At 56.7% G+C, this 19,562-nt stretch overlaps 1 protein-coding gene across 2 annotated transcripts in view; it reads right to left on the bottom strand.

Moving 5' to 3' along the window:
• LAMA5 (laminin subunit alpha 5) overlaps nt 1-19,562 on the bottom strand; it is a 90,186-nt gene that overhangs the window by 2,777 nt on the left and 67,847 nt on the right. For both annotated transcript variants that reach the window (XM_065645772.1, XM_065645773.1), the window contains exons 34-78: nt 19,097-19,308; nt 18,675-18,879; nt 18,318-18,462; nt 17,631-17,771; nt 17,073-17,234; nt 16,791-16,892; nt 16,623-16,706; nt 16,074-16,304; nt 15,417-15,530; nt 15,003-15,130; nt 14,708-14,788; nt 14,056-14,270; nt 12,962-13,062; nt 12,293-12,473; nt 11,891-12,034; nt 11,656-11,807; nt 11,468-11,578; nt 10,527-10,638; nt 9,819-9,989; nt 8,987-9,183; nt 8,404-8,520; nt 8,172-8,326; nt 7,803-7,944; nt 7,430-7,532; nt 7,232-7,345; nt 6,944-7,123; nt 6,412-6,554; nt 5,995-6,180; nt 5,609-5,745; nt 4,776-4,929; nt 4,522-4,655; nt 4,244-4,406; nt 3,621-3,752; nt 3,309-3,460; nt 2,810-2,942; nt 2,443-2,583; nt 2,118-2,248; nt 1,877-2,044; nt 1,637-1,769; nt 1,368-1,525; nt 1,080-1,266; nt 682-834; nt 430-589; nt 196-326; nt 2-92 (exon numbers count right to left, since the gene is read on the bottom strand). In XM_065645772.1, coding sequence (XP_065501844.1) covers nt 2-92; nt 196-326; nt 430-589; nt 682-834; nt 1,080-1,266; nt 1,368-1,525; nt 1,637-1,769; nt 1,877-2,044; nt 2,118-2,248; nt 2,443-2,583; nt 2,810-2,942; nt 3,309-3,460; nt 3,621-3,752; nt 4,244-4,406; nt 4,522-4,655; nt 4,776-4,929; nt 5,609-5,745; nt 5,995-6,180; nt 6,412-6,554; nt 6,944-7,123; nt 7,232-7,345; nt 7,430-7,532; nt 7,803-7,944; nt 8,172-8,326; nt 8,404-8,520; nt 8,987-9,183; nt 9,819-9,989; nt 10,527-10,638; nt 11,468-11,578; nt 11,656-11,807; nt 11,891-12,034; nt 12,293-12,473; nt 12,962-13,062; nt 14,056-14,270; nt 14,708-14,788; nt 15,003-15,130; nt 15,417-15,530; nt 16,074-16,304; nt 16,623-16,706; nt 16,791-16,892; nt 17,073-17,234; nt 17,631-17,771; nt 18,318-18,462; nt 18,675-18,879; nt 19,097-19,308 — 6,587 coding nt within the window. The remainder of the gene's footprint in view (nt 1; nt 93-195; nt 327-429; nt 590-681; nt 835-1,079; nt 1,267-1,367; nt 1,526-1,636; nt 1,770-1,876; nt 2,045-2,117; nt 2,249-2,442; nt 2,584-2,809; nt 2,943-3,308; nt 3,461-3,620; nt 3,753-4,243; nt 4,407-4,521; nt 4,656-4,775; nt 4,930-5,608; nt 5,746-5,994; nt 6,181-6,411; nt 6,555-6,943; nt 7,124-7,231; nt 7,346-7,429; nt 7,533-7,802; nt 7,945-8,171; nt 8,327-8,403; nt 8,521-8,986; nt 9,184-9,818; nt 9,990-10,526; nt 10,639-11,467; nt 11,579-11,655; nt 11,808-11,890; nt 12,035-12,292; nt 12,474-12,961; nt 13,063-14,055; nt 14,271-14,707; nt 14,789-15,002; nt 15,131-15,416; nt 15,531-16,073; nt 16,305-16,622; nt 16,707-16,790; nt 16,893-17,072; nt 17,235-17,630; nt 17,772-18,317; nt 18,463-18,674; nt 18,880-19,096; nt 19,309-19,562) is intronic.

Raw genomic sequence — 19,562 nt, 5'->3', positions numbered from 1 at the left:
CCTGTGATGGTGTGCCACTGCCCGTCACAGAGAGATGGATGCGTCACCGATGCGGAGAACTCGTCAGCCCCAGGGTTCACTCTCACAGTGACCTGGTGCATGAGACAAACCCGTCAGAGCACAGTGAGCTGAGCGGGATGGGCAGTATGTGGCCGCTGCCTCTGAAAACCTGTGGGGAAGCCACCCTCCCCCTACCTTCATCTTCTCCATGTACAATAGCAGATGGTGGGTTCTCCTCGTGCTGATGTGGAAGATGAGGCCAGAAGCACTGCGGGGACGGACCTCCAATGTCACCTCCAAGTCCTGCTCAGTTGCCACTGCATCAGCTGGAAGAGAAATGCTGGTGAGGAGGGGGACAAGGGACCTCCCATGAGATGCGTCCCTCCCGGTCCCAGGGCTGTGTGACCCAGCCCAGGCTGCTGTGGGTACCTAGGACGACGGACCCGCCATCCGCAGCAAAGAAGACTCCGCTCTCCAGTGCACCCTCGTAGCACGGTGTCACCCCAAGGGTGCGTGAGGGGGGACCCAGGGGCCTCCCGTCCAGCTGTGGGTTCCTTAGGCAGCCGTCGAAACTGGAGGTCGATGTGACCTGCAGAGAGGGGCCAAAAACCAGCAGGGATGCGGTAATGCCACAGGACTGGGAACTGGCAGGGACAGGGAGATGCCACGGGACCACCTTACCGGGATGTGAGCCTTGGCTCTTCCAGCTGGGACCCCCCCCACGTACAAGGGGGTCCGGGCCACAAAGAGCCCCGCGGTGGCCACCGCAGCATCTTGGGCTCGCAGCCCATCGATGACCAGCTTGGCTCGGTCCTGGTCCCTGCTGAAGAAGACCTGCAAGGAGCAAAGGTCAGTGCCAGGGCTGGGAGGGTCGGGAGGAGCCCCAGGGCTGTGCTCAGGGAAGGGACACTTCAGCTGGGAGGTTCCGCCAGCCTTGGATAGAGTTTGCTGTCCCCTTTGCTCCCATGGGACCGCAATGAGAAAGGGACACCCAGAGCTAAGCACTGTGGGGGCAGCTGGCACAGGGAGGGCTGCAATGTGGCTCGGGGAGGCCCCCCGAGCCCCGACCCCCCACTCACCGTGTGCCACCGCTGGTCACGGTACTTGTCTTTGCTGCGGATGCGCAGGCGGCGCCCGCCCGTGTGCAATAGGAAGACAAAGCGCCCGTTGGAGACAAAGAGAGCCATGGAGGTGCCCCGCTCGCCTGCCACGTAGAAGATCAGCCCGCTGGAGGAGTTCAGCTTCACCTCCAGGGAGAAGTGGGACCTGCCGGGACAGGGGGGTGACGGGAGCACCTTGCTCACCCACAGCTGCAAGGGACAACTGCTCTCCAAGAGACAGTGGTGTGGGCATGGGGTGAGCCTCACCTCCACCCAAAGGAGGCCGGGATCTCCTTGAACTCCCAGTGACTGCTCGGGGCACCCCCAAAGCGGAAGGCGCCCCCGGCTGCGCGGGGCTGCGGGTGCAGCTGGCAGAGCCCGTTCTGATCGTGGCGGCGATCCTTCGAGGCAGGCTTGCCCGGCACCTACACAAGGAATGGAGTGAGTGGAGCATCCCTGCGGGTGTCACAGAGGTGCTCACAAAGGGGACAACAGTGGAATCTGAGGATTGGGAGAGTTTCGGCAGCAGCTGGTACCTTGGGTTTCCGCCTGTCCTTCTTGGGAGTGAGTCTGAGCTGCTGTGGCTGCTCACTCCAGGGACAGCTCATGGTGACGTTGATGGTCTCCACGTTCTGCTGCAGGTCGACCACCATCTGCGGCTCTGATATCCTACATGGAAGGACAAGAAGTCCCTGTCACCAGGCCAGCTGGGAGATGGGAAGGGGCTGAGCCCTGCTCTCTGCAGGTGCCACAGAGATGCTCACGGAGATGCTCACCGCTTGACAAAGACATTCCCAATGCAGCCAGTGAGGTTGCTGAGGGCACCCGGCTCTGGGGAGCCCCCGAGCTGGAAGAGCGGCCGCCCATCCTGCCGTCGCTGCCGCCGGCCGGGCCCCACGCGGGCCGCAGTGTCCTGCAGCTCATCGTCCACGTACAGCCGGACCCTGCGGGGAGGAGCAGCGGGGGCTGAGCAGGTCCCGCGGCCACTGACACCCAGTCCCCCGTCAGGACACGTACCCACGGGCATCGCTGTAGAAGGCCACATAGTGGTTCCTGTCATCGGCGTAGGCATTTTCAGTGATGACTTTGGTTTCCAGCAGGTTCAAGGCCAGCTGGCCCCTCTGGAGGGACACCTGGCACGTCCCCTCCTGCAGAAAGCATCACCCCGCTGCTGCTCAGCAGCTGAACACAAGGAAGGGCCTGTTTCCCCGCCACCCTCCATTAGCTCAGGGTGCAGATCCCACTGCGGATTCACCCCCTGGCCCCACCAAAATCCCCCCTTTTCAAGCAGAAGCTTTCCTGGAGCAGGAGCTGATGTTTCTGCCTGGCTGCAGGTGCCCACCTGGGTGCTGTGGTGGTAGAGCAGCCCCTCGCGCTGGCTGGTCCGGAAACTGAAGCCGCTGTAGAAGTCCCGCAGCCCCGGCACGTCCTTCAGTGCCAGGGTGAGGTAGCCGTGGCCATGGACACTGACTGAGCGAGCCACCTGTGAGGGACACCGCGCAGGAGAGCTGAGAGCCTGGTCTGCTGTTGCAGGGGTGCTGGGAAGATGACCAAGGTGCTCAGGTCCTTGCTATGGCCAACCATGCAGAGGACCTCACCATGACCCCTCTGCACCGAGAACCTGGGGGTTTTATGTTTGTTTCTGTTCCCTTTCCCCAACAGACGGTCTCCCCAGCATGCTGGCCGGGCAGCCAGGGCTTTCTGCTTACCAGGAGGTCCGAGGTGCACCCGTAGCTCACGCCGACGGTGCTCATGCGCTTCAGGTCGACGTATTTGCCAAGAGCCTTCAAGCCCTTCATGCAGCCTCGGATGGGACCGCCCATGGGGAAGAGCGCTTTCAAGCTGCAGGAGAAGCAGATGGTGTTACCAGGGCAGCTCTGAGAAGGATCCAGCCCCAAGCAGGATCTGGCCCTGTAGCCCTTCAAACAGAGCATCTGGGAAGGACCCAGCATGGCCATGGGGATCTCCAGTGCCTCGGGCACAAGGCTGCTCCAGAGCACCCAGCATGGCAAAGGAAGACTCAGTGACACCCGCCAGCACCTCATCCCTCATCCGAGATGGAGATGTGCCATCCTCAAAAGCTCGCAGCAATGGGCAGGAAGAGAAAATCTTCCCCCTAGCTCCATCTGGGCCCCAGCATCCTTGAGATGTGGCTGGGAAGCGACCAGGGCCACCAGACTGTCCCACCCCATTGCAGGCTGGACCGACCTGGGGGGCAGCACAGCCGGGGGCACGCCGCCCAGGTAGTAGGAGACAGCGTTCTCCAGGGAGTTCTCCTGCTCCACCATGAAGATGGTGAGGCGCTCCAGCCGCACCAGGATGCGCTTCTTGTTATTCATTTTGAGAAGGAAAATCTGGATCTGGAGACAGAAGAAAAAAAAACGATCCAGCACACCAATTAGGTCCATCACAGAGGGCAGCAGGAGGCGTTTGGTTCATGGCTCTGTAGTCGAAGAACATCTTGCAGCTCCCCCTCACTCCCCCAAAACAAGGGTCTGGGTGTCCTCCCCAAGCCCTTACCGCTTTGTTGGTGGTGCTGCTGATGGTGAGGGAGGAGGAGTTGCTGCTGGGTTTTGCCATCTCCAGGCCAGTGCTGAAGTCATAGTAAAGCACCAGCTTCCCATCCCGGATGGCCAGACACAGGAACTGTCCCTGGAGGAGGCAGGACGGACACTCAGCCCCACGTCCCCGTGTCCAGGCTGCAGCTGTGGCGCTGAGCCCAACCTGCCCTTCAGCAGCGGTGGGAGCAGGTCCTGCTGCTGGTGCCTTGACACGTCACCGTGACAATTACTGGGGATTTATCTGGGAACGGCAGCCCTGTGCTGGGGCGAAAGGGTGGCACCGCAGGCTGGAAATCCTCCTGCTTGTCCCAGCAAACCCTGGCCCGGCTTGGAGGGTCTGTGCATGGGTGCTCTTGGAGCCCAGGGGATTCCCTCCAGCGCCAGACAAGCCATTGCCTGTGCTGTGAGGTCTGAGTCCAACCCTCTTGTGGCTTTTAACAATAGTGCAGAAACGCTGCTGCAAGTAGCACTGCCATCTCCACAGTCCTCTTCTCCCCAGGGCCATGAACTGGGAATGTGGGGTTGGGATTGTCCTGCAAACTGGCTGAGGCATGAAGGCTCCCCAGGGGAGCAAGCACCTGCCTCATTCTCCAGGAAGAAGATGATGCCGTTGTAAGAAACCAGCCGGATCTCCTGCTCAAAGCGCTTGGTTGTGCCAAACTGGCTCTCAAACTTGATCTCCGCGTAACCAGTGCCATCAAAGTAGGAGCCATCAGTCAACCAGGGGTCCCCTGTGGACTTGGACCTGGGCCACAAAAGAAGCCCCAGGCATCACTCCAAAGCCAAGCGCTCTGGGGCAGCCAAGGGTCACGGTAAGTGCCACAGACCAGAGCTGTCCCGGCCTGGGCACAGTGCCCTACCTTGCGCAGGGCTTCTCGGCAGTTGTATCCACCTGGAAGGTGTGTTGGAAGTTGTACAGACTCACCACCTCCTCGTTCAGCGTGTCCAGCTCCAGGCACCCGCGGTAGTTGGGATAGCGTAAAGTGGGAGGAGGCTGGGAATGAAACCCGACAGTCAGGGCAAGTCTGATCCTGGTTTTCTCTCCCAAGAAGCTCTAGAGGTATCACAGATACCTCCTAGAAAACGGAACCTCCGTCCCCACTGCCCGTCTCACCGTGAAGCTGGAAGGGTAGCCACCCACGTAGAACACCACGTTGCGCGGGTCAAGGTTGAGCAGCCCCTGCTCCCCCTTGGCCACGCTGTCCCCCTTGGTCTCATGCACCGTCTGCCTCTCCACGATCACCGACATGTGCCCATACTGCAGGATCCTGCAGCAGGGAGGGGTGGTCAAGACAAGGGGAAACCCCAAAGAGAAGCAAACCCTGCCCTCCCTGAGCAAAGGGCCTCCCCACATCACCCTACCAAAAAGGGGTGCATCTCCCACTGGGGAGCCCCCCAGCAGCAGTGCAAGGGCTCAGCGCTCGTTCTCAGCACTGCCCCAGGGCTGAATGGGCCCTCCGTGATGAGCTTCATCTCTCCTCTCCTGCAGGAACCCCCACACCCTCTGTGACCTGGTAAGACACCATCTCCCTGGTAGGTATCTCAGTGTTGATCATAGCACAAGAAGAAATAGTCTCAAGTTGCACCAGAAAGCATTTAGATTGGATACTGGGAAAAACTTCTTCATGGAAAGGGTTGTCAGGCATTGGAACAGGCTGCCCAGGGCAGTGGTGGAGTCACCATCCCTGGAAGTGTTTAAAAGACATGTAGATGAGGTTCTTAGAGACATGGTTTAGTGACAGTGTTGGGTTAACAGCTGAACTCAATGATCTCAAAGGTCTCTTCCAACCACGATGATTCTATGATTTAGAGGTAACTGGATGATGGAGTCCGCAGCATCTCTGCAAGCTCAGGGTCTGTCTAGGCTTGGGGACACCATTACCCACACCTGCTGCAGAGACATTCTCCCACTGAACTTCCTCGGGATGTGTCCCACTAGTCTCCTACCTGTTGATGCTGATGGTGGCAAACTGCTCCCCAATATCCTCATCGACGGTTAGGGAGGCTGGCTCCTCATTGCCCAGTCTGTAGACCCACTGCACTTTGTGGTCCTTAAGCACGATGCCCAGGTAGTCTCCGGTGGCCTGAATTCAGGGAGTGACAGGGCCAGGCATTGGCATTTGGGACAGGCAGGAGCACCAAGTGATGCTCCCAGGGCTGCACTGGCCAAGCCTCATCGTTTGCGCAGCTCTCCCCATCTTCCACCCAGGGCCTGTTTGTGCTCCGCACAAAGATGTGAAGGGACAAGGGCTCACGTCCAGGTGTGATCCCCCATAGATGCCACCAACATGGGCTCCCGCTGCCCTCCTCCTGCCCGCACCATCCTGTCTCACCTCTCGGCTGCCCAGGTACAACACGAACCGCCCCTCCTCTGTCTCGTCCTGCCGTCGCTGCCGGCTCCTGGGCTCGGGGTTTTGGATGTAGAATTTGAGGGATGTATAGGCTGCCAAATCCTGCAGGTTGCTGGGCATCCGGACCTGCACACCTGAGCTGCCGTTGAACTTCATGGGGACTTTCACCTGGAGGGAGAGAAATCTAAACCCACAGCACTGGATCCACTGCTGCTGCCATCTCTTGTCATCGCCAGCTCTACCAAGTCAATGCATTTTCTGGAGTCTTCCCATGAGAAAGGGACACTCACTGGTGACTCCAGAGCTTTTCTGGATACCCCTCCCATGTGCATAACACCTCAGGTAAGCCCCCATTCACCCCAAGACCCCAGCACAGCCCTCACCCTCCCCCGAGCCCACCTTGCTGGCAGCGCTCCTCGCCTGCGTGATGAGCTGCCGGATCCGCACGATGTTCTCTGACACGGTGGCATTCTTGTTCCTGCGGTTCTCCAGGCTGCTCAGCTTCTCCAGCAGCAGTGGGATGGTGCTCTCCAGGCTGGACACTGAGGTTGGAGAGGAGCCAGGGGTTTGGAACGTTAGTGAGGAAGGGAAATGTGAAGCTCAGATAGATTTGAGACATGGAAGTCAAAGCAGTGGTAGCTGGGAGCAGAATCACAGAACGATCCCCTAAATCCAGCAGCGTTGATGGAAAGGGTGTGAAAATGCTCTAGTGCATGCATCCTCTTGCAGTAAAGGCGTAGGTGACACAGACATTGCAGGGAAAGAAAAAAAATAAAGGGCCAGGGCTTAAAGCACCCACTATTGGCTGCTGCCTCCCTTTACTCCTGACCTGGAGCCACAAAGCACAGCTTCCAAAAGCAAGGAGCCCTCTGAGGACATCTGTCCATGCACCAGCTCATGCCAGACTCAGCCCTGGCAGCTCAGCACTCACCAGATCTCCTGGCATCCTGCACTGCCTGGTTCAGGTCTTCATTTCGAAGGCCTCCGTACTGGTCTTTCCACTCATCCAGGTTCTTCTTCATGGTGCTCAGGGTATCCTCCACTCTCGCAGCTGTTTCATTGGCCTCGGTAGCTGCCGCTTTGGCATTCTGGATCATCTCTTTTGTGTCCTCTGGAAAGAAAGGAGAAAAATCAGCAGGAGGGAGGAAGGACCCTTGGGTCACAGCCTGGGTGTGATGAAGGGAGCAGAGACAACCAGTACAGCTACCCCAGGACAAACCTTGGTCCCTGCCCAGCATGTCCTGCACAGACTGGAGCTGGTTCAGGAGCTGCTCCTTCCTCACACGGAGGTCAGCCAGCTTCTCCTTTGCTGTCTGCAGAGTGCCTTTAATAGCTGCGATGAAAGCCACGTGTATGTTGTGTGTTGGATCTCAGTCCAGCCCAAAGGATCCCACACCCTGCAAGGGGCCTCTCTCACCCTCGTTGAGTTTTCTCTGCTCTCTCCTCACAGCCTCCTCCAGGTTGCTGCTGTTCCTCTTCAGCTCTTTAGAGATGGCCCCAAGATTTTCTGATATGACATTCTGTAAAACAAACATGTGCTGCCTGGGAGTCTGAAGAGGAATTCCAGTCTCCAGCTCTGACTGCACACAAAAATGCTCGTGTGCTGCTGGGGTGTGATGGGGAGACCCAAACCTCCAGGGTCTGGCCCCAGCCACGGCAGAGGCTTTGCTCCCCGGCACAGAACGAAGTGCTCAGGTGTCAGAGGGAAGGGACAGCAGAGCCCTACATGTGCGTGTGAGAAGCTAGAGGAGTGTTGAGGGATTTTTCACGGGGCTCCCCAGAGCACGTACCATCAAAGCCTCGCTGGCTGCCTCATCAGCATCGTGGGCTGCTTGTTCGGCTTTTTTCACAGCTTCAATGATGCTGGCGTAGGCATTGGAAGCATCGATCGCCCGCTGGATAAAGCCATCCTGGTTTGTGCCCTGGATAATGCTGTGTTGGAAGATAAAGCCATCAAGTTCATGGAGACCGCTCAGGCTGGGCTTTTGCCCATGCTCCCACAGACAAATCCCTTTGTGCTCCTCATCACATCGTGTTCTCCAGGATAAAGCTTTGGAGATGACACCCCCGCTGCTCCCCTGCCACGGCGTGGGGCTGCAGTTTCCCATCCTCAGCTCTAGCAGGAGATGACGTGACTACTGTCAGGACTGGTGCCTCACCTGGACAGGTTTCTTGCCAGCTCATCCAGGAGCCGGGCGTGCTCCTCCGCCTGCTCCACGATGGGGATCTTGCTGCTGGCTGGGGAGAACTTCTTGACCCGCTCAGTCAGGGGCAGCTTTGCCCCATCTAGCAGGGCTGCCAGCTTCTCGTACGCCTGCAAGGACACAGGTCACTCCTGAGGGCTGCCGCCCGCTGCACTCTGCCCATGCTGAAGTTATCTCCATCACTCACCTCTCTTGCACTCTCCATCTTCTGTAGGAAGTTGGAGACTTGGGCCAGGGAGTCCTTGGCCATCCTCAGGGTCTCCTGCACCAGCACATGCTGCTTTTGGAGTTCACGGCTCTTTTGCTAGGCACGCAGAGAATCATAGAATCATTTTGGTTGGAAGAGACATTTAAGATCATCGAGTTCAACTATAACCTAACTCTAGCACTAACCCACGTCCCTAGGAGCCTCATCTATACATCTTTTAAACACGTCCTGGGATAGTGACTCAACCATTTCCCTGGGCGGCCTGTTCCAGTGCTTCACAACCCCTTCTATGAAGAAATTTTTTCTTAATATCCAATCTGAATCTTCCCTGGTGCAACTTGAGGCCATCTCCTCTCATCCTATCACTTGCTACTTGAGAGAACAACACCCTCCACGCCACAACCTCCTTTCAGGTAGTTGTAGAAAGCGGTATGGTCCCCCCTCAGCCTCCTGTTCTCCAGGCTGAACCCCCCAGTTCCCCAGAGATGCTGGGTTAGACACTGGCAGGGCTGGGGCAGGTCCCTCCTCACCTCAGTACAGCACCACCCGGTGAAGGTCCTACCTGACTCTCCTCCAGGTTGTTGCGGTTCAGGCTGTTCAAGTCCTCCGTCTGCCTGGTTTTGTTCACGGCCTCGTTGAGGGTGTCACGGAGATCCATCAGCTGGGAGCTGTGCTGCGCCAGCCGGTCCCGGACGCTGCTCACCAGGTCCTGGTTGGACTCCCAGCGAGCGTGCAGCTCGCTCTTCACCCGGTGCAGCACTGAGGACGGAGGAGATGAGAACTGTTGCTACTTCATCCTCCTGTGTTAAAAAGGCTCTCTCTGCGCTTGGCTGTGGAAAAACCTGGTTCTGGTCTCGCTTGGCAGGTATCAAGGCCAGAAGTGACCATGTTCCCTCCCTCTTTCAGCCTGGAATCTCACCCAAAATTGTCTCCAAACCCCCGGTGCTGCTGAGAGGGATGGGCTCTCATTCAGAAGGATACCCAGCCACGCCTGAAAGGCTCCAGATGATGGAGAAACCTCCTCAAGACCTGTTCCAGGACTTGATTACTTCCACTGTGAAAAATCACTTATTTCTAGAAAGGGCCAGTTTATAATTCCAGCTTTCAGCTGCAGAACTATGTTTTGCCGCTGTCTGTTAACCACAAGTGCTTGCTCCCAGCCAGTACAATTTGCTCTAAAATTCACATTAAGGGAAAAGGAATCATAAATGGGGTATCACAGGGGACCCTAAAACTACTGTAAAACTTGTTGGGGGTGCCTGTTTTATTAACCACACACCCCAAACTTGACCACAACATGTAGCATTCACATGGGCTCCAAGCCAGGCTTTGAGGAATGGCTAAACCCAGCGGGATCTGTGCAGCCCTGTCCCATGCCACTGAGCCGGACTCACACTTCCGAGCCTCCTCGTGCTCGCGTCTCGCCAGCTCCTCCTGGCTGCCCAGACTCCGCTCCTTCATCTCCCTCAGCATTCTTTCCACCTCGGCCATCTTCTGCCGAAACTCCTCGGTGGAGGTGACGCTGGCGTTTGCTGCCCCAAACCTGGCCATCTGCCGCACCAAGTCTGCGGGGAAATCCAGATCCTCGTCAGCATTGACCAACCTGGGTCCTTCATCATTCCTCAAGATCCTTCCTCTCTTACAGCACTCACGACAGGCTGCAGCCAGCTTGCACGCAGTACCCAGGCACCCAGATCACCCAGGGGCATCGCCCCATGTTTCTGTCTCTTTGGCTGTTACAGTAACACATGCTACATCCCAAGCATCTTTTTGTGGCTTTACATCCTCTCCTAGATCCAGTCACTCCCTGTTTCACCAAATCTCTCCTGAAGCGGTAGGACAGATTGCCCCCAGTTTTATGCATTTTAAGAACACTTGTGCAAGTGTAATGTGTTTTTTCCAAAGACTGTGTTTAGGCAAACAGCTGGGACTCACAATGAGCCCGGTCTACCTGAACAGCCAGAATTCTGCAGGGACCTCCATTTCATTTGTATTTCCCTTTGTTTTCTCCATGGCTCTAAGTGATGCAGTACTCAGTGCTGTTTCAAAGCAAGAGCATGGCACTCCCAGCAGGAAAAACCCTGAGATCCTTCTTCACCCACCTGCAATGCCTCTCTGGATGCTTTGGATATTTAGCAGCAGCTGCTCCCCCCTCTGGTAAGTCTCTCTTGTGTGCTGCTCAATCCGGTTTGCTTCTCTTTGAGTCATTGTCATCTACAACAAAAAAATATCAGCTCAGCTGAAGTGTGAGATTATGTTTTATGCGATCTGTCTGTCAGCAGGAAAAAATGTTCCCAAAAGGCACATACGGCTTGAAAACGTGCAGCTTTTGAGTTCCTTGAATCATGTCTCCTCCAACAGCCTGCCCTGTGCTGCTCACCTACAATGCATTTAGTCTTATTTACCACCTTCAGAGAAGCACAGGCAACAAATGCAGCTCCAATGCAACAGGCTGTGCATCCTGAAACAGTCCTAAGGCCACAGAGGACAGCACTGTCCTGTGCTCTGAACACAGGGAAAACCCTAGAGCCTGGAGCCAGGCCCACCTGGGAACTGACCAGGACACAAGAAGAGATGGATGGTTGCATCTTGCAAAAGGTGTTGCTGTCCTGAGGACTCCAAGGACTATTACAATTAAAAGGGTCAACTCATTTGCTGACAGGGCCCAGGCTTTCCCCACCACAGCATGGACACATCCAGGACAGATCTGGACATTTATGTTCCTTCCTCAAAGTGCTTCTTCTATAAATGACGTTTTACTGAATTTATTTTTATTGGTTAAATTTGGAGCCACCTCAAAAGCAAGTAATAAATCAAGAAACAACCACCAATAGCACAAGATGTTTAACAGCCCTTCCAAGGAAGGAATGCAGATAATCTAGCTTGAGCATCTAAAGTAAGAGACCCCAATCCCCAAGCCTCATGCTGGCTGGGCAGGAGAACCATCCTGCCTGAACTGGGCTCCTCACAGCCTCCAACCCCCTCATTTTAGGTAAAAGGATGGATTTCTGCTCTGGTGAAGCAAGACAGAAAAATACCCTACTTTGTGCTGCAGCGCGTTCAGGTCCTGTGTGAGGTCCACGCTCTCATCCTCCAGCTCGTCAGCCCTTTGCCTGGCCTTGTTCATGGCTCTCCGGTACTCACGCAGCTGGTTCTGGAAAAAAAAGAGCCCAAATCAGGCCAGCGGGCCAGGAAACATCAGCGGAAAGTGACGTTAAACCTCCCACATACAGCGACAGTGGCCATGGTGCTGTTGAGACCATGCAGGCGAGCCCAGGCGATGGAGCTGGCGTTGAGGTTGACCAGCTGGCCGCGAATGGAGGGGAAGGACATCTCGATATTCTGCAGATCCTCCAGCAGAAGCAGGACACAGCTGTCACACACTGCCAGGGGAATGGAGATGTCAGCACGGCACCCTGTCCCAGGGCTTTGCTCCCCTCTTTCCCCAGCACTGCAGGGCACAGACCTTCACACTTCATGCTGTCTGGACCGTTTGCCACGGGGATCTCGTACTCGTGCACGCACACGTCGCACTGCTTCCCCGTCAGCCCGTTGGAGCAGGTGCACTCCCCCGTGCGCGGGTCGCAGGAGCCGCCTCTGCACTCGCATTCTGCCAAGTTTAATAACAGAGAAACACCCGCGGCGTCATTTTATGCTGTTGCCACCTCGGAGGGAGGGGAAAGGGTGGTTTTATTCCAGCTGTGCCATTGCATCCCTGCTTATCTACTGGGGGTTTCCCTGTGCCACCCAGCAACGTGCACGCGAACTCAACAGTCCGTCGTTTTCCACCTTTATCAATCCCATTAGCACCAACGCCCTGCCCCACTCCCCGACGTGTGGGATGCAGCACCCAGGGCACGGGACTCACTCGTGCAGCCGCTCTCGCTGAAGCCCCAGTAGCCCGGGGCACAGTGCTGGCAGCGGGGGCCGCTGACGCCGGGCAGGCAGCTGCACTGGCCGCTCTGCGCGTGGCAGCTGCTCCCCACGGCGCCGACGTCGCAGTCACACCTCCGGCAGCCGGAGCACCCCTCGAAGCCATAGTACCCCTCCTAGGGAAAAGCAGAACAGCACGTGCCCTGTTCAGCAAGAGGGCACACGTGCCTCCCTCCTGGGGCAGGCTGAGGCGATGCGAGACCCGCGTCTTGCTTTCTAGGAGTGTTTTGACCACCACGAAACTCATATCAACATAGTGAAGGTGTGGAGCTGCAATAAGACCCCAGACACACCACAGCGCTGCTTTGCAGAGCTGCCCTTGCCCTGCAATGCCCGCACTAGATACCTGCAGGGAAATGGGGTTTATTGCAATTTCCCAAAGGGTACCAAGCTACTGCCCAGGCTGCAGGTGAACGCTGCCTCCGTCACTTGCTGCCAGAGCTTTAATAAGCTTTTGCAATGCACAGGCAGATCATACAAATCCCATCTTAACCACCTGGCTGCCAGCTCTGCTCTGCTCACAGGCCTGGGGACAACACACCAGGGCTGCCCCTCGTCGCTGTGCCAGGGACAGGCGACATCCCCGCATGCAGGTGGCCCTCACCTCGCAGCGGTCACAGTGCTGGCCTGTCACTCCAGCCTTGCAGAAGCACTGTCCGGTTTGTGGATGGCACGATTCTGTCCCACAAGGCGAACAGTTGCACCCTGCCGGGGAAAAAAAATGCACCCAGTTATATGCTACGGAGGTCGCTCAGCTGCTCACAAACCTTATTTCCAACAGGGAATGCTATTTCTCCCTTATCTATCACAGTCAGAGCAAAGACAGAGACCCTCTCCTCCTGGATTTGTTCCTGTCAACAACTTATTCCCAAGACACTGCACAGGGCAGAGCCCCTTTGGTGAGCTGCAGTTTGGCTGCTGCTCCTCACAAGAAGATGAGCAGTGCTGGGAGCGGCTGTGCAAACCCACACCCGAGGCAGCACCAGCACCGCTGCTGCACGAACTGCTCGGGGCAAAACAGTTCCAGCCTGGGTGTGCTTTGGAGGCTCACATTCACAGAATCATAGAATCATTTTGGTTGGGAAAGACTTTTAAGAGCATCGAGTCCAACCGTTAACCTAGCACTGCCAAGTCCACCTCTAAACCACGTCCCTAAGAAGCTCAGCCACACATCTTATAAACACCTCCAGGGATGGTGACTCCACCACTGCCCTGGGCAGCCTCTTCCAACTCCTTTCCATGAACAAGTTTTTCCTGATATTCAATCTAAACCTCCCCTGGCGCAACTTGTGGCCATTTCCTCTTGTCCTATCACTTGTTCCCTGGGAGCAGAGCGACCCCCCCTGGCTCCAAGCTCCTTTCAGGCAGGTCAGAGATCAGAAGGTCTCCCCTCAGCTCCTGTTCTCCAGGCTGAACCCCCAGCTCCCTCAGCCGCTCCCATCACACTTGTGCTCCAGACTCATGCAGGTGTGGATTGAAGGCCATGGAGTTGCGATGCTGGAGGGCAAGTTTTTGGAGGTTTGTGTTTCATTGTGGTTTTTTTTTCTCATTATCCTCTCTGCAGGATGCCTGCAGCGTGTGCAGTACAACCAAACACATAACTCATCACAGCAGCACACAGCCTCGCTAAGGTGCTAAACACATCTGTGGCCAGTCTGTCCATGTTCCCTCCCCAGTGCTCACTGCTGCCCCACTCACGTGTGCAGTTCTTGGCTACCACCGCATCCCCGTAGTAGCCAGGGCTGCAGAGCTCGCACCGCGCGCCGGCCGTGTGGTGCATGCACCCCGTGCAGGCGCCTGTCAGGGGGTCGCAGCTGCTGAACAGCATGTTGGGATCCGTGTTCCCGCTGCAGTCGCAGGGCTGGCACGAGCTGCCGATCACCAAGGGATTGCCGTAGTACCCTGGGGCACACCTGGAGAAATATGGCAAGTTAAAGCACAGCTGGGCATTGCGGGGGGATCCCCACAGCTCGTGCTTGAGTCCTGTGCAATTACAACAGTGTGAGCATCCAAACTTGTAACTGCTGCAACCCTCAGGGACCACAAAGCACTTTGTGTTTTGCCTCACGATACTCCAGAAAGGTGCCTTTATCACAGACTGCAAGTCAAGGCAAAGCACAGCTAAGTAATACACCCACGAAAACACAATATATCAGCAGTGCAGATGGCAGCAGGGCATGTGCAGGCTGAAAAGGACTGAAAGAAATCCTGCCAGAGCAAAGCACACTGGGGACAGAGCCAGCCATTTCTTCTGCAGTCTCTACTAGGACAACTGTACTTCTGCCACACCAGTGGCTGCACGGGACTTGGCTGTGCATGGTTTCAGACACCCGGGTGCCATCCCCCTTACCGCTCACAGTTGGGTCCGGCGTAGCCCGGCTTGCAGAGGCACTGCGTGTTGGAGCCCTTGTGGACACAACCCACGGCAAAACTGCAACGACAAGGGGCGAACAGGAAGGTGCAGTTACCCCTGAGCCCATCCCGGGGGAGATGATCGCTCGGTGTGGGCTGTTGGGGCCTTGGGGAAAGTAGCCATGGACATGGGTTGGGGACACTTGCCAGTGCCAAGCCCTGATGTGGCACAACCTGGTTCCCAGTGGTGAATCAGTGAGGCCGAACAGACAATCCCATCCAAGGGTGCTTACTTGTTGGAGGCAACTGAAAGAGGGCATGGACATCCCACACATTGTAGGGGTTCTTTGGCAGAGCTGCTGCCCACGTAGCCGTCCTTGCATCGCTCGCAGTGGTCTCCCTCCGTGTTGTGCTGGCAGTTCTGCAAGGAAAAGGCCAGCTGCGGGCTCAGCACTGACAGCAAGGAATGGTGGGTTGCACAAAGGATTCCCCATCAAATATTTGGATGCTTCAGTCCTTCCCCTTACCCAGAACTGTCTTTTATCCCAAGCTGACCCTGAGCGGGACCACCCCTGAAATGGTACACGCAGCCAATGCTCCAATCCAGGCACAGCCCTGCCAGCTCAGTTTGCGTATGATGAGCTTTTCAATCACATGCTACAGACCTTATAACTCAAAAATATCCTGCTGTTTCGCTGTTTACTTACAAGGCATATCCCAGATCCTGGCAGGCACTGATCTGAGTGGCCGTTGCAATGACATGGGATGCATTTTCCCAGAAAGAGCCCCTTGGTGTCCCTGTAGTAACCTGGAGCACATTCCTGAGGACAGAGAAAAAGTCAGAGATCTGAAAAACAGTCCAATACATTCAGGCAAAGCAAAGAGACTAATTTAGCTCCCATGACACAATTCCCACAGGGTCATACTGATGGAGAAGAGATTAAAAGCAACACCAAAGATTTTTCAGTGCAGCTCCTTCCCAATAAGAGATAATTGGACAGACAAAAGGACCTATTCCAAGCTACTGCATGCACTTAATTTTGGTCTGCACCACCTGAACTATTTCTCCATCATGCCTCTTCCGAGAGGCCAGAGGCAGCTACCACACCTCTCCCAGGTGCACCACGTTGTGGTGGGAGGGGAGCTGGGAGATGATGTTCCTTCCCCTGGCACAACCTGAGCTGTAATTTCAACTGAAGCCCTCAGGGGTCAGCTTGGAAGCTGGTACTCTGGCCCCACTACTTTCCACAAACATCCAAACCCCGCGGCTGCCACCCACGCCAAGCACGAGGGGTGGCTGGGACCTAAAATGTGACTGTTTGACTCCCCTCTGCCTGGAGCAGCACGTCCCCTTTCACCCTCACCTGGCAGGAGTCCCCCTGGTAGTTGGCCGGGCACAAGCACAGCTCCACGTTGCTGGCGCGGATGCCCGTAGCTGTATCCGTTGCCGTCTCCAGGACCACGTGGCGCAAGGACACGGATGAAGAGAGCTGGGAGAAGAGTGCCCGGATCTGCAGATGTTCCAGGTTTGCCAGCACCATCATGAGCTCCTCTCTAGACACGGGGTTGTGCGTTTCTGTGTGCCTGAAGTTCCCCTGATGGGAGAAGACCTGACATTACTGGCAGGAAGCACAAGACACCTGAACATCCAGCCCAGCCTTCGCTTCCCTGCTGCTGGGACGTCTCGCCTTTGAACAGGTAAAACAGCCGTGGATCTCCACAGCCAGCTCTATTTCGACTGGCAGCACCTAAAATACTGAGCTCAAAGCAATTGTCCCTTCTAAAAGTTGGACGAGGAGATCCTTGTGGTCCCTTCCAACCTGGTATTCCATGATTCTGTCTACAGGATAGTCTTGTCCTTTCAATAGTGTCTGAGCACTTCACTTGGTACACGCTTTTGTGTGCAAACTCACCTCCACCAGCTGCAGCTGGCCTTCGTGTGCATCCCCCGGGGATGGGTACGTGCCTTCCAGAAACATGATGCTCATCTGATTTCCCTGGGAGAAACGAGAAGGTGTCAGTCAGCACCTCATCCTGCTCGTGCGGTAGCAGGGGGCACCAGGGAATTTCTGGGGCTGCACCTTCAGGATCACATCAGGGCGGGACTCCACAGGAATGAAGACGTCACCCCTCCGCGGGTTGGAGTGCAGCTCGTAGCGCAGGTGCCCACCATAGGAGGAAACCTAAAGGGGAGGGAAATTGCATTTGTTGCTGCAAGTCCACACCGCACGGTCAGAGCTGTCCACATTCACCCAGAGCGTGAGCAACGCCTGCGCGTCAGCGGGCACGCTGCTGGCACACGTGTTGGTGCGGCCAGGGATGCACGTGCCTGCTGGTCCAGCTGCTGCTGTGCTCTTACTTACACGGTCCCCAAGGTAGGAGCTGGGTGCAACCCAGTAGAGCTCCTGGTAGGCATCCAGAAGGTTCTTGAGATCAGCGTGGACGAGCTGCTCGCGCAGGCTCAGGGTCGTCGGCACTTCCTGGCGGTCGCTGCTCAACAAGAGCCACCCGTTCATGTCAACAAACTGTGGGGAAAGAGCAATCGTAGATCTTCTAGTGGAGCTACAGAAGGTAGTTGGATGCTGGTGCTCCAGAAGAGCAAGTCCCAGAGCAGCAGAAAGGATAATACCAGGTTTACAACCTCGCATTCTGATGAAGCCACTGGAAAGCTGATCATCACCCCTGCCTCCCGCCTGGCACAGTCCCTCCACACCATGACTTTCCACCCTATTAGACCCCAGAGACCAGGAAAAGGGGCTGAAAAGTGGGAGACGGGCACGGGGAGACAAAGATAACCCTTCTCATGGTGTATCTTCCAGAGGGATGGGATTAATGCAGGGCAGAGACCTGAGGGCAGCGGGGAACCAGGGCGACAGGAACACAACTGCACCGCAGGCTCTGGTGGCCCTGGCCCCTCTCACCTCAGCTCGGTGCTTCTCAGCGCTGCGGCAGCGATCAGTGGCACCGAAGCAGAAACACTTGGTGCAGCCCTTCGGGTTGCTCGCATCCAAAGAAAATGTCCCCAGGCGGCACTGGTCGCACCTTGGGCCCTCCACGTTTTCCTGGAAGACAAGCAAAGCCCAACAGTGTCAGCAGCTTCTCACGAGGCATTTGAGGAGGACAGAGACGGCTGTATGAGAGATCGAAGCACAATGATGCGATGCTGAAGGACAATGAAGCAGTGCCTGCACAGGTTTGCTTGCACAGCACCCATCAAACATTAAATTCACCTGGAGAAAGCACTTGTGAGCCCTGCAAAGGGGCTGGAGCAGGCAGCTCAGCAGCAGTTGGAGCTACTCTGCTGTCATGCAGACGCAGGAGTAACAGGGCTGAAAGCTTTCCCTGCAACGGGCTCTGACACGGGGCTGGACCCAAACTGCCCATCTCCCGTGACAGCCAAAAGAATAAGCCTTCATGGCCAGGAAAGATGGGCAGAAGGAGTCTTTCTGACCCCACCAGCATGTGAGGAAGGCTGGCTGCAGCTCAGGCACTCGCCTTCTCCAGCCCTCCTCCCTCCTGGCACATCGGACACACACAGCCCCCCACAGCCGGAGCAGGAGGGTCGAGCTGAGGAGAAAGGCACCGTGTGAAGGCATCGAAGGGCTGACCTTGCAGTGACACTGCCCCGTGACCGGGTCGCACACGCTGGCTTCGGTACCAGCCTGGTGGCAGTCACAGCGCCGGCAGTTGGGGTAGTGGTAGTAGCCAGGGGCACAGAGGTCACACTGTCGCCCAATGATGTTGGGCTTGCACCTGAATGGGATGGAAGAGCCACAGCATGAGAAACCTCTGCCCCGCGCGGCTGCGCTGGGAGCAGCCGGGCTCTCAGAGCTTTACCCGCGCTGGCACGGACACAATGCTGATGAGGATGTCCCCATTTTGCAGCCTGCCGATGTGTCCCATCGCTCCAGCAGCCACCAGGGATGCCGGCAGACGTGCTCAGTGCCAGGACAGGGCTCCCTCACCTGCACTGCCCGCTGTCCACATCGCAGCCGGGCTCCGTCAGCTCCTGCACGCCAGGCCGAGAGCAATTACAGTCCTCGCAGCCGATGAGCGGGTGGCAGCCGAACGTCTGGGGCTCGCAGACGACACAGTCCGGCTTCAAGGTGTGCGGAGGGCAGATGCACTGCCCCGTCACTTCGTCGCAGAGACGTGTCCCACAGTCGCAGGCTGGAAGAGGCAGAAATGGGTCTGTGTTTGGGGGAGCCCAAGGAGAGTGCAAGGCGACGGATGCAAAGCTCAACTGCTCTGCAGGCAGCTGGGCGGTTTTCATGCAAGTGGAGCCATTACAGGGCTGGAAAATGCAGCCATTTCCCAAATCAGCCTCAGCCCTAAGAAGAAAAATGGCCAGCGCTGGGAAGGCAGAGCAGGAGATGGGACAACTCACGCCTACAGTTGGGGAAGCCCCAGTAGCCGGTGGCACAGCGGGAGCACTCTCGCCCGATGACGTTGGACTTGCAGGGACACTGCCCGCCGAAGGGCTCGCACTGGCTGCCCCGCGCCCCGGCCTCGTGGCACCCGCAGGGCTGCGCCCCGTTGTTGTAGAACAGGGAAAGCGAGACGGCGGAGTCGCGGCAGAACCTCGACGACGTGCTGGGGCTGCAGGGGAAGGCATGAGGAGTCACTGTGCTGCACACCCCCACAGCCTCCCGCCACCCCGAAATCCAGCAGGATCTCCTGCAGCAATAGGTACTGAGGGAAGGAGAGACCCACGATCACCGAGATCCCCCAAAAACCCACAGGTCTGGTCATAAGATAAGGAATGTCTTAATCAGATCTCTTCCCTGCCACATAGGAAGGGAAGGGGTTTTTGCTCCCTGAGGAGTGTGCAGCCACCCAAAGCCAAGTGTCTC

Source organism: Caloenas nicobarica, chromosome 15, assembly GCF_036013445.1.
Source record: "Caloenas nicobarica isolate bCalNic1 chromosome 15, bCalNic1.hap1, whole genome shotgun sequence".
Taxonomy (NCBI): Eukaryota; Metazoa; Chordata; class Aves; order Columbiformes; family Columbidae; genus Caloenas; species Caloenas nicobarica.
This window is presented reverse-complemented; position numbering and strand designations above follow the sequence as displayed.